The sequence below is a fragment of the Vitis riparia genome, chromosome 1 (genome assembly GCF_004353265.1).
Source record: "Vitis riparia cultivar Riparia Gloire de Montpellier isolate 1030 chromosome 1, EGFV_Vit.rip_1.0, whole genome shotgun sequence".
In the NCBI taxonomy this organism is placed as follows: Eukaryota; Viridiplantae; Streptophyta; class Magnoliopsida; order Vitales; family Vitaceae; genus Vitis; species Vitis riparia.
The window spans coordinates 7,608,919-7,626,329 of NC_048431.1; the positions used below are offsets into that span (position 1 = coordinate 7,608,919).

Consider the following 17,411-nt stretch of genomic DNA (forward strand, 5'->3'; position numbering starts at 1 on the left):
ATGTTGACCTTTAGAGTTTTATATGTGAAATGACCATGAAGCTATTAGCCTCCGAGTTCAAGGTGTCACAAGTAGTTATAATTGGCTTTTTCATTGAGTTTTTCTAAGGGGGAACACATGCCATTCCATCACATACGCTTTTAAGCTATAATTCTTATTTATAAGTAATCTAGTGTTTGCTTGATCAGGAATTTGGATAAAGCATAAGACCTTTTGGAATCTCAATGTAGTCATAGTTAGTAGACCTGCCATGATATAGTTAATAAACCTAGTTTACTCATTGTGGTTATCGTATCACTTCTCCTTTAGTGGAATGATATGTTGCCTTTAATATATATGCAAGTACTTACAAATGTGTAATCTCGAGTATGATTCCTTAAGTAACACTTCATTCTTTTAGTTAAAAACTTCATAATCTCCTTATAATTGATTGTCTTCTTGGATTGCTTTAATTCTTATCATATTTGAAGTTAGAGGAACTTTGAATCGACTTGCATTATATCTTTGTATTAGCCCATATTTCTTTTTAGTATTTGTAAGTTATTTGTTAGTCAATTTTTAAACAAAGATTTTATCAAAGCTTCTATTAGTCAATTTTAGATTGAACATAATGAATCTACTTTTTGAATTGATAATAGTGTAAATATGTCTAATTTCAAAGTAAATTAAAGAGAATGAAAGAAATAATTTTTCCATTAGGCCTACAATAATAAAATTATAATGAATAATAATGAGAACAAAGATAGCTCTTCACATATTGAATCACAAACTATATTATAATTAATAAAATAAAGATAAATAAAGAAGGCCAAAGGATAAATCATTCCTTTCTAAGAGGATGAAGCAAGATATCATCTTCTACAATTGAAAAGTAGATAGATTCCTTATATTTTTAATTTCTTTTCATATCTCAATTGGCATCCATGTTTGTAAGTTGTTTAATAATACAAAATGTGTGACTTCTAGTAAATAGCATGGTTAATGAAACTTTTATTCTAACACTTCTCTACAACTTCTACAACTTATTCTTACTATAGGTTTTAACTTTACCTACAAATAAAATGTTTAAATAATGGTTCCCAAAAAAATACTAGAAAAAAAAATAAAAATGATTTTTTTTTTCATATTTAGTTATCATATAAAAAATTCTAAAGAAAATAAAATATAATTAAAACTAGTTAATAATTTATATATTTTAAAATTATTTAATTTTTAGATTGATGAGTTAAAATAAATAAAATAGTTTAAAATAAGAAATAAAAATAATTTATTAGGTTTTAATTAATTTTTTATTTTTCTTCTACTGTAGCCAAAGTGAAAAGTTGATGTAAACCAATCGTGCCATACGCTCCAAGGCCGCAGAGGCTCTCATGTGAAATGGGACTGCTGAAAGGGCAAAATAATTGAGTATTAATTCCCATGTGACCCCAAGTACACATCACTGCTATGGAAATAAATAACCCCTCTTAGGTCAACTAATGATACAGAATCTGGGAGTCTGCAGGTAAATCCAGAGCGAAGAATCACATCCATCCCTCAAGGTAATTAGACAGGTACTCGATTCTATTCAAATCCTTTTTCAAATATCAAGGAAAAAAAATTCCAGGGTAAGAGATAAACTATAGTACAAGAAGCAACGACGCAAAGAAACCAAGTTGGAATTTCAGTTCAACTTCCACCATGGGTTTACTGTTAGGTGGGAATTTAATATGTTTCACTGGTTTCCGGTTACTAAGGTTGGAGAAGATTTTTCAACCGAGCACAACTCTTGATCCTATGCTTCGCCCTTCCCATAGACAGGCACATTAGTTAGAACAGTTATGGCGGTGGGATCATGTGTTTCCATGGAAATCAATGCAATTCCGAGGCAGAAAGGTTTTAGCCACATAATAAATTGGATGGCTGAATCTTGACTGAACGGGTAATCAATTGTACTGATCAGTGGCTGAACTGCAGATGCCCATGATAGAAACTAAAGGCCTTGGAAAGCTGAAAGTCTTAAAGCCATGAAATTATAAAGGAGAAATAATTATGTGGTCCTTATTTCTATTTCCATGGTTAGGCACGAGAGGAACATTGTTTTTTGGAGTCTGCAAGTGATTTACATGCTAGTTGGAGACTGTATCTGAAATTGTACTTAAAAGTGGGCGAAAAAAAGGAAGAAGAAAAGAAGCCGGTCTTTTATAGAAGAAAGAATAGAATTGGGGAGAAGGTTTCAATAATGCCGGCTGATGTGTGATCAAGGCTTGACAAATCTGCAGATTTCACATGATTTTTCTTGTCCCCAAGAAAGGAGATAAAGGAAAAAGAACGTAATCACTTGCATCCACTTTTGTTCGAATGCCTCAGAAATTAAATAATTACTGGACCACCTTAATCATGCCATTAACTTCTTCCATGTCACAATAGGAATCCTCCAAAAAGCAAAACTATTTTTAGGTGTGGACTTTAAACAAATACTAACTCATGCATGATGTTTTTCATAGGACTTACTAATCGACAAGCTTAAATGATAATTTTAGCACAAGAACTTGTCATGCCTTGGGCTGCGGATCACATTGGCTTTTTCCCTCGTCCACCAGTCATACCTAATGTACTTTACTTTTGTTATCATCTGGTTGGGGAAGATGGATCACTTTTTCTCAATTGGCCTACTGACATTTTTTTGCTTTATGGATCTTTCAGACAACTGCTCGCCTGTACTACTACTGCGATTAGGATCCTGACAGCACATATGGGGTCTAAAGCTCCCTGTGCTTATCAGTTACCACCAAGAAAGACCCTCTTTTGGTTCCAATCTTCTTTGGAGTCAATTGGATCGGAATTGCATGATGGCTCTTTCCCTATAACTCTTTTCGTTTCCTACAATCATAATTGCATTAGAAAACTAGCCTTATCGTTTGTCCATAGAGTTTGTTGCATATGGACGCATTCTCCTGGTATTCCACCTGCATTTTTGTTTCGGACATACGCTGAAGCTGACTAAACGGTGGGCTGGCTAGCTCATTCAATCATTTCTACCTTGAAAAAAGAACTTGAAAGTGATATTTACATATAAGAATCTTATATTTTCTTTCTTTAATTATCATCAATTTGGCTGTCCTCTTCGTACGTTCTATAAAGAAATCCCAATATTTGTAGAGTTGGGCCGAAAATTTTGAACATAGATTCAGATGCATCTTTTTGAATGGTAGATATGACTGTGACAAAACAAAGGGTTAAAGTTAGTGGTAGCTAGCTACGTTCCTCCTCGAAATGATAGCCTGATTTTTTATTTTTAAATCTAATGTAGAAACACAACACAAGTTCAGTAATGACATCATTGGTTGCGTAAGGCAAAATTTAATATAACATTTACAAATAAAATTTGGTGACATGAATAAAGCAAGAAGGGAGACTGACAGGATTCATTCCCTTACCAGGGTTTCAAGCCCCAGACGGCTCTGTTCTGATTGGTGCATGTTGGATGTTGTCAAAGGAAATAGTCAAATCCTCGTGTATAATAGTTGATGTTTCCTTTCAATTTAGGCTCTTCAGGAATCTCACGTCTCAACAAGTTTTGTCGTCAAAACCACCAGTCAACCTGTCTCCCAAAGGTGTCTCACTTGCAAGTCGTAGTCCCAGAACGGTAGTTGACAATGGTTTTAAGTATAAAGTCACTGCTTAGGTAAGAGAGGGGGAGTAGAGCCCACTGCCTGAAAATTGAAAGGGACCTAAAGGGTCCACGAATATCCGGCCAACCCTGATGGAAATAACGAAGACAAACTATGTCGGCCGCTCGCCACATCTTGCCTTATTTTTTTTCTATGAAATCCCATATCGTGGATTCATTTAATTTTGTATACACTCTATAATATAGTGAAACCATTGAAGGGAGAGTGAACATTATCTTTATAAAAATGAATAGACCATTACATATGGCATTGAAGTTAGTCCGACTTTTTGAGTGATCTAGTCATAGAGGTAGATTGTGACATCCTGCCTCATATTTGTTGGTTTTGAGTCAACTGGAGTAAGATTCATCTAGCTTAATGGAAGTTAGACGACCTTCCTCCTTTTTTTGTGCTTCTTAGAGAATCTGCCTAACAGGAATGAGACTGGGTGAACTCTTTTCTTGTATAAAAGGATGTTTGAACGGGTAATCCAGACATACCTCTCTGAAACTTAAGTCAGACAAGAATAACTCAAACTGCTTAGTGAGAGAGAGTAGATAGGTGTATGTGCGCGCGTACCTTGATTGTGCTTTATTAGAGGGTTTTTATAGTGCTGAAGAGAGTGTCATTGCAGTATTGACTAGACACTTTGACTTTCTTTGTAATGATGATTGTTCTGTAGGCGGTTGGACAATCATCACAATTTTGGGTGGCTGGTAGGTGCCACCAGTTGACGTGCCAAGAGCTTAGACTGTGTAGTCGTTCCTTCAGCCCGTTGATGGCCTGAAGTTATGTGCAACAATTAATTGACATGAACTTGAGGATTAGAAGAGATTTCATCGGCTGTTTGCATGTCAGGTGTGAATGATCACGTATGCTTATGGGTTTTGAAGACTTGATTGGACAGTCCTATCCGTTTGGAGGGTTCGACCCCCTTGTAGCCCAATCGGGAAAATGACCTTCTTATGCCTGGTGCCGGACGGAACTGATCATGGTTCGAACGGAATGATTTGGACGGGTTGGGTACTTATGCTAGCAGGTCAAAGTATCTGGGTTGGAAAAGAGACACGTGGAGGGGAGTCCCCTGTAATATTGAGTGGATAAACCCCATGCATCATGAGGACCGATGAATATGATATCTTAGTTGTGATAAGGGGGTATGCGCCCATAAAGAATCAAGCCCCACCTAGTCATCTTCGATCACTTTGTTTTTATCTTTTCCTCCTTTGTCGATTCAAAAGGTTCCTCAAAGTTGATTGTTTCTCATGTGGATAAAAAATGCATCTCGGTCATGCCAAAGGAAAATCTCATCAAGCTCTTATAGAAGGAAAACGACACTACGTGATCGTTTGCAAATAAAAGGACAGAATGCCAACATTTTATGTGAAAATATTTTGGGCTTATTCACCTTTTTTTTTCAATTGATTTAATAACACCACAAATTACTCTGTTATAAAGTCACACGTCTTCTTTTGAAAGAGTTGGTCAGCAGTTCATCATATCTTACACATTCCTGGCACCTGCTTTTAAATTAGGTCGCCTAAAAATTTTGGTTACTTTGGACATTGGACCTCCCTTACGATTCAATTAAACCAAAAGGAGTACACTTGTAACGCACACAATGATAAAGAGTTTACTGCATTCTGGAACATTTTCAGTCTGCTCTACCTAATCTTAAGGAAAGAAAAGTTGGGCCAACACTCCTCACATGCATGCATCAGATAGAAAAAGCAGACATCTTTTTTCCTTTCCATATTCTTTTGCCTTCTCCCGCCTTCACAACGTTTTCTAGCTGCATTGCCAGTGAGGGTTCGGTGGAATGTTTCAGAGGAATTAAACAAATTTCAGGATTTCATTTGATTTGATTTTTAGTTAAGTTGGTCTAAGATTGAAATGAAATAAACGCTCTCCACCCTTTGCACATGCATTTCCAGCTACTCGTCACCACTCATGCACCAGCCGTTCATCCTGGCTAAGAGATGGATTTCTATCCAAATCTATTTTTGTTATTAGTTTAGAGTTTGAATTTCTGAACGAAACCAATCAATCGTTTCTACAAAAATATGTGGTTTAGTGTGGGGCAGCCACGGGCAATGGGAATTTCAACTTGGACCTAGTTTAAATAGTGAGTCAAAACCTCATTACAACCAGAGATGAAAATATCGGTAACTACGGATATATCGGTATTTCGATTTTATGGATATATCAGTGTATATTAATTGACCTAAAATTGATAAGAACTATAAAAATGTAAGAAAAAACTCTTAAAAATGAAATTAAAAGTGTAATAGATATTTTAAAATTATTTTGTTCAATAAATTGAAATTGATATATGTATGATATAATTTATTATATTTGATAATAATATTATATGTGTCGATAAAAAACATAAATTTCATAAGTTTACATTTATTATTAAATCATATCAAATATTATTTGATAATAATATTGTGATTTTTTATTATAAAATGTCTAATTTTAAAATATATTTAATATTAAAACTATAATATATTTAATTCAATTATATTAAATAATATAAAATAAATGATAATATATGTATAATTTTTAATATTTAATTAATATCATTAAATGAAATTTTTTCATTTAGTTATAAAATAATTATAATTAATTTAATTGTTTATTAAAATATTCATTTAATATTATGTTTATACGATAAGTTTTAGTCTATATATATTTGGTGCAATATACATAATAAGGGGTAAGCTTGCTTAGTGGTTGGCTCAACTACATGGTGAACCTTTAGGCTAACCACCATTCCCTCTCCTGCTTTGACCACCCCAAAATATGGAAAATTGGTAAAATGCCGATAAATGCCAAAAAATTGGTGAAATTTCCAACAAATTATTGAAATATCGGTACCTTAATATTTTTGTCATATATATATATATATATATATATATATATATATATATATATATATATATATATATATATCATATTGAAGTCCACCTAAACTCGATATTTTAATCCTTAATTACAATCAAGCTTGGGTTCTCTTTTAGGAGGATTTTGAGACAAATGACTTTATTTATTTATTTTAATTTTAATATATTTATTAAAATATGACCGTTTTAGAAGTATTTTCAAATCTGCTATATTTTCTATGATATCAAATTCGAATTTATCTTTTAAAGAGATAATTTGAGTTTAAATAACTTCAAAATTCAATTCAAGTTGTTTTTTTAAAAAACAACTTTGAATTGAATTTGTTGAAAATATTATAAATTTGAATTTTTTTTTCTGAATTATTATATTTTAAAAAAGTATTTTCTAAAGCTGCAGTATTTTTTTCTTTTTTCAAAATCCCTTTTTCGGGCTTTGGAGAGGACAATGCAATGCGGTCATAACCTAGTGATTGTTGGACTACATACAATAACCTTCTTCTCAAATACGCAGTGAAGGTTTCAGCTTGTTACTAAGGATTTGAGGCAATCTTGATCCGCATACATCTACGAATCTCGATGACTCAGACATTGATGGTAGAATCTTTAAGAGATAATTTTGCACTGAATTTGGCTAAACCACTACCTAAATAACAAGCTTGATTCCAAACCTGCAGCACCACTCTCCCATTCGCAAATTCCATTTCCTTTTTCTTTGCCTTTTAACTCACGTTTGAGGCCCATAGGAACCCCCAATCACGTATTAACAACCAATGTTCACATAAGCCATAAAAGTTTGCCATCCTGCTCCAAGCCTCCAACAGCAACCCCTGAATCAATATGCTCAGTGGTTGCCTTGCCTCTTTCTGAGCCAAGTAAAATGAGATGAACATATAGGACAAATAGGCAGTGGAAAAAATTGAATTAATACCTGAAAGAACAGGTTTAATATGGTTAATAACAATGCAGACAGCCAGCAACGGAGTGAGGCTGTATACAAAATCTTTGATTTCTGCAATATTTCTGGAAAACAAGTCCAGTTAATGTCTCCAAGCCACAATTAGAATGAATGCAAGGATGAGAGATTAGAAATGAAAATTTTGCAGTTCCCGAGTGACTTGCAATTCATTTAACACCCTTACGCTGCACATATGTTCAAATTGACAATATCGCTTTTTTTTTTCTCTTTTAAAATTTCTTTTGTAAATATCTGGGAAAAGACAAACTTATGTTTATGCAACAAGCGTTACAACTGGCTGCAATGAATCCGATAGATAGCATTACCCCTATATTCCGTAAGTTTAATAGTGGTGGAGGTACAGAAATTCCTATTTGGAATATACTTTTCTTTGTAAAAGAAATATTATATAAATATTTTTCCACTTTATAATATTCCTTACCAGATAAGGAAACTAGTGAAAATATTTATATAAATATTCTATATATGATGAGAGGAAAAACTTATGACAGTGAGCAGAGATGTGAGAAAGAGTGAAATACTTCCGGTGGAGCAATATGGCTTATTAGGGTATAGATAGGAGACAATGTGAGAAACCTATGGTGGAACAAAATAATTTATGGTTCAAAATAGAGATAGAAAAGGATTTAATAGTTGTATTTATTTTTTTAATACGCCTATGCTCTACTATATAATGAAATGCTCTACTTTACATGTGAAAGTATGTATTATTGGTCGAACCATATTAAAAACTCATATACGAACCTTTTAATTGGATGTTAAAATAAAGTTTTCTACATTCTTGTAATGTCACGTGCAATGGATTATATTAGAATCATTAAAGCATGGTTCACATGTAATGGGTTATAATTGTGTGGGTAAAACACTCGATTAATAAAAGAAAAAAAGTTTGGTGTCTTTTTATTTTTCATTTGATATTTTTCTTTTTCTAAATGAAAGATGATTATCATGATCTTCCCCCACTGCTCATGTGATGCAGTTGAGCAGTTCTGCATTAGAATATTGTGCAGCGGTCAAATGGCAAAGAAAAACTGTTTCAATGGAATCAGAATGGGTTCCTTTCTCCTTCAACCCGCGTAACTCTGCATCTATATGTTTATTGCAGGCACCATAGCCGAAGGGTTAAGATGATTTTTGAATAGAACAACTCTTGGCCCTTGACCCCTCGATGTCCACGTACCTGCAACGGTGCAAGCACATGATTCCAGGAAACAAATACGTGTGGGGTGACTGATGTGCTTCCATGAAAATGCAGTGACAATAAGTTTACCAAACTTGGATGGTTGCCTCTGATCGGACGATAGTGTTAGGAGTACTGAAGACAGTCAACGAGTTCATTTTTCCAGCCAAGCACACTGAGATTAGATGCTCTAACAACAGGACCAACCCCCGGGTTTGGACGATAAGATGTTTTCGGACATGGAAGTCGTCATAATTAATGCCACTCAAATCAAACACTAAAGTAGAAAAACTACACTAAGTTTGGTAGATAGTCCATTTTGTTGACTAAATTGTGTTCAATTTATTCATGTTATAATTACAAGTCATTTCTTAATCCATGATGTATGGAAAATTCTGTGTCCAGACAAAACGGAAGAAAGATGCCGAAAACCCAAAGAAAATATGCACCTGATAGGCTAATAAGATGATCACAACCTTTTTAAACCACCCATTACAACCATTATTCTAAATTTTATGTGCAAAATATTCAACAATGGCGATTCATGACTAAATGAATAAACATGAATAGTTAGATCAAATAGAGCAACTAAATAAGACCTGATATCTATGGCTAGCCAACATCCTATAACCCAAAGACAATTCAGTTTTCCAATTTAGTCAACAGCAAATTTAATTTCTTTTTTAGAAGCTTATAGGGAACTAATGTATTCCAAAAAGAATATTATCTCACCCCAAATGCTTCTTCAATTTATTTATTTAGTGGCATGAAGTGGAACTAAGAAGATGGTCATTTAAAGAACTAACAGAGGGAGCACAAGGTTGGGAAATACAACCTTGAAGAGTACATAGCTCTTAATGTCAATTTTCGAATCACTGAGTTGTATGGTAGGGACCATGCAAACCGGTAACACCACTCTTCCATTTGAAAATTCCATTTGCTTTTTTCTTTGCTTTTTAATTCATGTGCTCAAATGTAGAGATAAGGAATCTTTATGATAAGACTAGATCGCTCTAAAAACTAGACTTAAAACACAAATGCCAGTAGAAGATGACCGTTTAATTTTCCTAGGTCAACTTGCTGGACATTTCTACTTTCTAACTTCTAACTCGGGCCTAGTATTAAAGTCGAGGAAGAAAAACTGGGCCACTATTCTAGTTGCTATCAGTTGACCGTTTTTGGTCCTTGGAGAAGTTAGACCATTGAGGTAGAGAACTGTGGCTGAGTATATTGCTTTTCTGTGTTACTTGTGTCTGCATTTTCGCAGAAGAAATCCCACTTGCTTTCGTGCATTCTTGAACTCTATTCAATTCTCTGAATGATTCTCTTTTGCAGTTTCAGCTCCTCCCCATTTTCTTATTCGTTCTTCAGCCATTGAAGCCTGTATGTACCACCAGATTATGATGAGCACTAGTCTCTGTATGAATGAAAAATAATGTATGCAGATATTACCTCAGTATTCCAGTTGGTTCTATATATCATCCCAAACAGGATGCAAGTTTGTATAACTGTCCCTGACAGCATCCCGCACCATATTCCCTGAAAATAATCAACGACTATCAGCTATTACCACAGAGACATGCTCATACATCCCTCCAACCACATAAGTCTAGGAGAAACAAAAATGGCTGTTGTTTTCGAAGTAGAATTTCAATCCCCTTCTAGGCACACAAACAGAGAGTGAATCACCTTGACGCCCAAGTCGAGCTTGAAACCCAATAGGAGGCCCATGGGGACCCCAATTACATAGTAGCACCCAATGTTCACATAAGCAATAAAAGCTTGCCATCCTGCTCCAACAGCAACCCCTAAAGCAATATGCTCACCCAATGGTCAGTAATTGCCTTGCCTCTTTCTGAGCAATGTAAAAGGATATGAACATAATATTTCATGGGCGACATTGGAGAAAAAAAGAAAAGAATAAATACCCGAAAGAACAGGTTGAATATTGTTAATAACAATGCAGACAGCCAGCAACGGAGTGAGGCTGTAAACGAGCTTTTTGATTTCTGCATTGCTGGAAAACAAGTCCGGGTACTGTCTTCGAGCAGCAATTAGAATGAGTGAGAGGACGACAGAGATGAGAAATGAAGTTATAGCGGCGACTGCTACTGAAAATTTTGCAGTTCTTGGGTGACTTGCCCCTAATTCATTTGACACCCTTACGCTGCACATATGTTCAAATTGACATTATCATAAGTTTCTTTTTCTTTTTCTCTTTAAATTTTTTCTCTTGTAAATATCTGGGCAAAGACAAACTTATGTTTGATCTGCAACAAACCTTACAGCTGCATTGAATCCAATAGATAGCATTACTGCCCAGCCCAATATAGTCATACTGCAAGTTCAATAGTTCATGAAAAAAATCAAAATTCGGGTCCTGTCTTAGGCTTGGTTTCATTAGGGAGTTAATTGGTGTTGTCATTCCAGTATTTAATTGGAGGTTGAAGTAAAGGTTTGTACATTCTTGTAATGTCACATGTAATGGTTTATATTGAAATCATTAAAGCATGGTTCACATGTAATGGGTTATAATTGAGTGATTAAAACATTGTTAATCAATAGAAGAAATAAAGTTTGATGTCTTTTTATTTTTCATTTGATATTTTCCTTTTTTCTAAATGAAAGATGATGCAGTTGAGCAGCTCTGCTTTAGAATATTGTTCAGCGGTCAAATGGCATATATCAATGTCAATATATGTAATCTTACATAAAATTTGGTAAGAGAACTAACCATATGGACAAGGCATCCACAGAAACTTCAGCATTTTTTAGGTACCCGGCAAAGAGGATTAATACCATGAAGTACCACACTTCCAAACTGCAGAGGTTTTAAAAAGATAGAAAGGTTAGAAATCCCAGAATTGAATATAGAAAAAAAGAGCCAGTGAATGATCTACTACTCTTGAACAGTTTGACATTGATGTAAAAAAGCAAGGAATTGAAGGAAGAATTTTTGTGTACTTTAGCTACTTTCAATAGAACATAGAAGCGAGATTAGAGTAGTCCGGGGTTAGAAATTTGACCAGAGCATGACAGCTGAAGCAAGGGATAACTTAACGAATGCCCAGAGATTTTGAAAGGCCTTCGAGGAGAAGCCAGACCATGCTTGGCCACAGCTTCCACTCAAAATATATGAGAAGTTCGCCGCAACCGGTAACCAACTAGATACATTCAGCACCACGGCTGCACCCACCAGACCCCATCCCAACTTCATGATGAGGAGCCAGCTAAAAAATGTGTGAAGAACTAGTGTCACACCCGCTGTCAAGCTCAACACCAACATCTTCCTTTGGGACTGCAGGAACTTGCTTATGGGAAAGCTCAGAGCATAAGAGAAGAGCTGGGGAAGCATCCACAGTGCGAAAACACCTGCTGCCTTGGAAATCTCCTCTGTCTCACCTATTAGTTTCAAGATTTTCTCTGCAAAGATGTAGATCAAACTTAGGGGTAAGGCTGTGGTAACAAGGATAATCCATGATCTCTGCATGTACACCCCTAGCATATCCAGTTGCCCTGCTCCAAACGCTTGCCCACAAAGTGTCTCCAGGGCGCTCCCCATGCCAAGCTGTTTGAATTCATTTCATCATCTAAATTGGTAGATTTTAATTAAGTGAAAAGATAACAAGATGAGATGCGTAGTACCATGGTGCCCAAGGAGAACATGGAAATGACGGAGTTCTCAACTGCAAAGGCAGCAAGTTGCAGGGCTCCAATGTGGCCCACAAAGACTTGAGTAATTGCGCCGAGGGAGTAGCGGCATAGATATGTGAAGATGGCTGGCCCGGCAATATGCCAGAGTTTCTTTGATTCAACACGGAACTCTCTGAAGAAATCTCCAACTCCGTTAATAGGATCCATGTCGTCGTCATAATTGGCAGCCAGGAATGAAAAAAAACCAGTTTTTGCTGGTCTTGGATTCTGAGTTTGCTCCTGATCATGTGTTGTAGAGAGAAGTGGTTGCTCATCATTCTCCATGGTGGGGAGGGGACCTTGAGCAGAATTTCAGCCTAATAATTTTGGGCGGCTGATTGGAATCTGTACGCTGGGGAAATGCAGCACCACCGTACTTCAGTAAGCCATTAATGGAACTTTCAGTACAAAGTCCGCTTGACTAGGAGGCGTGCTACGGAGGATTTACCCACTCTGGAATGGAAGCATTTAGTGCTGCAAACAGCCTTTCTCAGAGGAATGGGATGACATAGATATTTATAATAAAATAAAAAATATTTATATTTTGTATCTATTTAAACAAAACTTTCAATCCTTCATATAACAGTACTTTCATATGATTGGACCTACCTCCGATTATGATGAGAAAGGGTTCAAGTTTAACACAGACGACTTGATTGAATGCCTATCCAAAAGAGTGGATTGAATGTACCATCATCCTTATTATTAAACAGGATCGAACAACTCTCCATCCATATATTGCTTGCAGGCACCACTACCATTGCGGGAAAAATAAATACATATGGGGTGATTGATGTGCTTCCAAGAAAATGCTTGAGTTTATCAAATTTGAGTCATTTGACTGGCTGCGTCTGTCTGGACAAAAGCGTTAAAGACTTCCTATGATTCCATTATCCAGCCGAACACATTGAGAGCATATAGTTCTAGCTACTCCCGGGTGATGCCGTGCAAGCCAAACCATGTGGTGGAAAAGTACCTAGTTCTGTAGTTAGTCCACTTTCTTGACTCCATTTTGTTTGAAAATTTGTGTGTCCCGACAAAAAGGAAGAAGATGTAGAAAGCCACAAAGAAAATGTGTATCTGATAACATGATCGCAATTATTTTAAACCACTCATTGCAACCATTATTCTAGAGCTATCCCGGTCTATGATAGAGAAGAAGATCTCTTTACTTTAAACAGAAAAGAATTAAGAAGATGGTCGTTTAAAAACCATTACCCTATTATTAGATCACCAAAGCAACCATCCCATTTCTCCCGCGTGGGAGTCATCTAAACAAACGGAAAAGATGCTAATTACCAAGGGCTACCTTCTAAGATTGGGTCATCAGAGTTTCTCTCTCCAACATAGGAATCTATTCATTAACAAAGATTATATTTGATGCAACTAACTTGTCACTCACCTGGTGTTGGATATATATATGAATATCTGCTGCATAAAGATCCTTCACTGACGAAGGAGGCACATCTAATCATCCCCATTAACTTAAGACAAGTAGTAATCCAACATTTAGATAAAAATATTCCATATGGACGACCCCTTGAGTCTTGACCAGTATTTCCTATTATTAATTTGGCTGTCTTCCTTGGAAGTACTGCAAAGAATTGGGAAACTACGTGTCCATACTATGTTTATATTTGGTGGGTCAGCTGAAAATCTGGAACTTGGATTTAAAAAGTACAGTTGAATGGTAGATATGACTGCGGCACAGAAAATGACAGATACACCAAACGTAAACGGTGGTTTCATCCCACCGACTTTCTCTTCTGTAAAGTCGATTCTTAGGGCCGTGGAATTCTGAATCAAATAGTTTTAACATGCAGTTCATAGTACTGCCATAGTAAAGAGACAAAATTGTCGTCCCCATCAAGGTGTTAGGCATGCATACATTTATACATATGTCCAAATTGGCATGCGCAACTCGTCAATGATAGGATAATTGCTTTATATTTAAGTGCTTCACTTTTGACTTTTCATGTTTCACTTTTATGTATGGGTATAAAAACATCTACAAGTTGGCGTCGGTGTAGTTGAATATATAGACAAGAAAATCATCTAATAAAACTGCTAATTAATTTCATTAGGTTTTATTGTTTAGGCTTTCCAGACAAGAAAGCTAGCTCTAAGGTCTTTAACTTTCTTTTGATTCATGCATCGAGTAATCCCCAAAAAGATATAGTCAAATTATTTGACATCTAGGACTAGTTTGGGAGTGATTCTTAATTCGATGATTAGATTTGTTCTGTACTAATAGTTTGAAAGTGCATCTTAAAATAATAATAATAATAATAATAATTGTTATAAAATAACGAGAATAAGAAATAGAAGAAAATACAAACCGAATAAAAATACATAAATTTACGTAGAAAATTTTAAACAAAAAAAATCACAAATAAAAGAAAAAAAAATTCACTATATTAAAATTTTGATACAAGATGTGAGAGTTGCGAGTGATTATGGTAGAAGTATAGTTATCATCCTAAAACTTATACATATACGCATCACATATATATTGACCCAATCCCTTCGCTACTACTATAAATCCTACAAAAATTTTTATAATAATAATAATAATTATAGATCCCACAAAAAAATTTATAACAAGAACAACAACAACAACCAAGTGTTTAATAAAATAATAATTTTATTATTAATATTTTTATGATGAATTATTTAGTGTTTGAATATAAATCATAAAAATATTTTTATAATATTCATTAACTTAATCAATTCAATATTAGCCACAAACTAATGATACAATCAATAAAATGAATAAAAAACTCTAAAGAAAAAAATAATAAAAAAACAAAAGACCATCTCATAAGGTCTACATTTTCAAGTACAATATATTAATCTTCTACCCTACACCATTACCTAATGTTTAAAATAATAAACATATATCTTAATATAAATCAAATAAATAATTATTAAATAAAATATTCTAGTTTTGTTTTTTTTGTTTTAGGAATACTGACTACATACTTTTTTTCTTTATTTAGTTTTGTCGAAACCTACCGGTCATCACACCTCATATTGTTTCATCGAATTTTCAAAGTGGTTTAACTTGTTTGGTAGGAATGTTAAACGAAAATGATGTTTTAAAATATACCGGTCTCATGCATCACTCGAATGATTCAAGATAAAAATATAAGGAATATTACACAATAAACATTATTTAAAAGTTTATATATTCTCCCAAACACTTCACTCTTTACTTAAAAGATAAATAGATTGGAAAGGAGAAAAATAACATGTGTTTTTATTATTTTGACAATGTGCATGTAAAATCTTTCTTTGCATGTGAACCCTAAATTTGATATGAAGAACATACAAGAAAATGTGACATAAGGATAAATATTAATATGGATTTTAGTGCTTTATAACTCTTCACAATTCAATTGCATATCAACCATTTATTGACCATCAGGTGTAGAAAATGATATGCATCCACTAAGATCCCAATAAAATATTACGCAAGACGAAAACAAGTTATTTTCAAGTTAAATAACAAAATTCTTATGGATAACAAGTTGTTTTCAAGTTAAATAAAAAAAAATTATTCTTTAGCAAAATCATATCGACAAAGGAAGAATTCCACACTTGAAAAGATTTGAGAAAAACTTGACTCATGATTTTAAAAAGTTCTTAAAACCCTTCAAAGATTTAAAGATCAAACTCCAAGATTCAAAGAACAAATTTCAAGATTCAAAAACCTAGTTTGAGGATTCAAAGAACAAATGAACAAATTTGAAGATTCGAGAGTCAAGTTAGAAGATTCGAAGATAAAGTTTGAGGTGTCTTCAATTTGAGATCAAATATTATGCCCTTATTAAACATGAGTCTAAAGTTCAAGCTCCAACTCAAGACATGCTAAGGTCTAAACCAAGTCAAAGCTCAACTCAAGTACCTTCTTAGAAGGATTAGATGATTATATAAGATTGCACCTCATTTCTTAAATTAATTAAATTTTCATTTGACAACTAATTTTCTTTAAGATAATTTGTGTGTACAAATTTCTTACACGTCTTGTGGAACAATCTCTCCATATTATATCTATTTATAACTGAAAAATATCTCTAGAGTTGAAGAAAAGTTATGGTTCCATAATTTGAAGTAAGGCAAAAGGAACTTACTAACAACAAACTCAAACTACATTTTTCCCTAATCAAGCCACAAATTTTGAATTGACTTCTCCTAAGGACCCAATCGTCTTATTAGCTTTGTTGAGGACAAAGTAGAAAACCATGGTTGAGCAAGTGGTACCATACCCTAGAAAAAGCCTTAAACTCTAAGTTTGGCTCTACTCTGTAATGAGTCTAGTAGCGGGTCTACACCAATATCTCATGCCATGCTTCCAAAGCAATTCACGGCATTGTCACTATTTCTATTGACTCTTCCAACTCCATCCTTTTAGTCATGATGACAAACTCACCAACTTAAGAGAAAAACTTGAATGCAAAAAATCCAGTTGAAAAACTTGAATAGAAACTCACTAACTCCATTCTTTTGTTATGGATTTGGAATATGTTTGCTTTCTTGTTCTCGGGATGGGTTGTACTTTCTATAGGGGTATAGAATTTTTGTTGGAATGTAAAAATCTAGTTTTTCAGAGATTGGTTGCATGCTTCAATTTGAAGCAGTAGAGGACTTTTCATTACATTGTAAAAGTTTTTGTTTTGATTAATCTATATAACCTATGAGAGGCATAAGGCACTCTAATCGACCACAAAGCATTCATAGTGAATTCTCAATGGGAAAAAAACAAGATTTTTTTATGGGAAAGTGATCAAAGAAGAGTTTTGATGGTTCTCATAGTTGGGGTTGTGGTGACAACCAGAGCGATTTAGGATCGATTTTAGGGATATTTTAGGGTTTTTGTAATTTTGCTACCCCGTAATTTGTTAGAGGTAATTTTTTGTGTATTTGGATTTCTGAAAAATTCAATATTTAGGCTCACCAAATATGCAGCAAGATCCTAAGGCCATGTTTTATTTTCATTTTTA

At 34.4% G+C, this 17,411-nt stretch overlaps 1 protein-coding gene across 1 annotated transcript; it reads right to left on the minus strand.

Moving 5' to 3' along the window:
* Nucleotides 1-9,474: 9,474 nt before the first annotated feature.
* LOC117911751 (protein DETOXIFICATION 29-like) lies at nt 9,475-13,270 on the minus strand. Its single transcript, XM_034826175.1, has 9 exons — nt 13,018-13,270; nt 12,361-12,882; nt 11,742-12,283; nt 11,450-11,536; nt 10,997-11,053; nt 10,644-10,882; nt 10,405-10,523; nt 10,168-10,254; nt 9,475-10,096 (listed from the first exon to the last, which is right to left on the minus strand). Exons 2-9 carry the CDS (start codon nt 12,691-12,693, stop codon nt 10,022-10,024), a joined length of 1,539 nt encoding a protein of 512 aa, XP_034682066.1. The 5' UTR covers nt 12,694-12,882; nt 13,018-13,270; the 3' UTR covers nt 9,475-10,021.
* Nucleotides 13,271-17,411: the final 4,141 nt, after the last annotated feature.

Bases quoted from the DNA above. Each gene is read 5' to 3' on its own strand.
- LOC117911751 (XM_034826175.1), bottom strand. From the start codon at position 12,693: ATGGAGAATGATGAGCAACCACTTCTCTCTACAACACATGATCAGGAG. The intron at 11,054-11,449 runs GTTAGTTCTCTT...TTGAACTTGCAG, and splicing joins GTGGATGCCTTGTCCATATG to TATGACTATATTGGGCTGGG. The intron at 10,883-10,996 runs GTTTGTTGCAGA...ACATATGTGCAG, and splicing joins GGATTCAATGCAGCTGTAAG to CGTAAGGGTGTCAAATGAAT.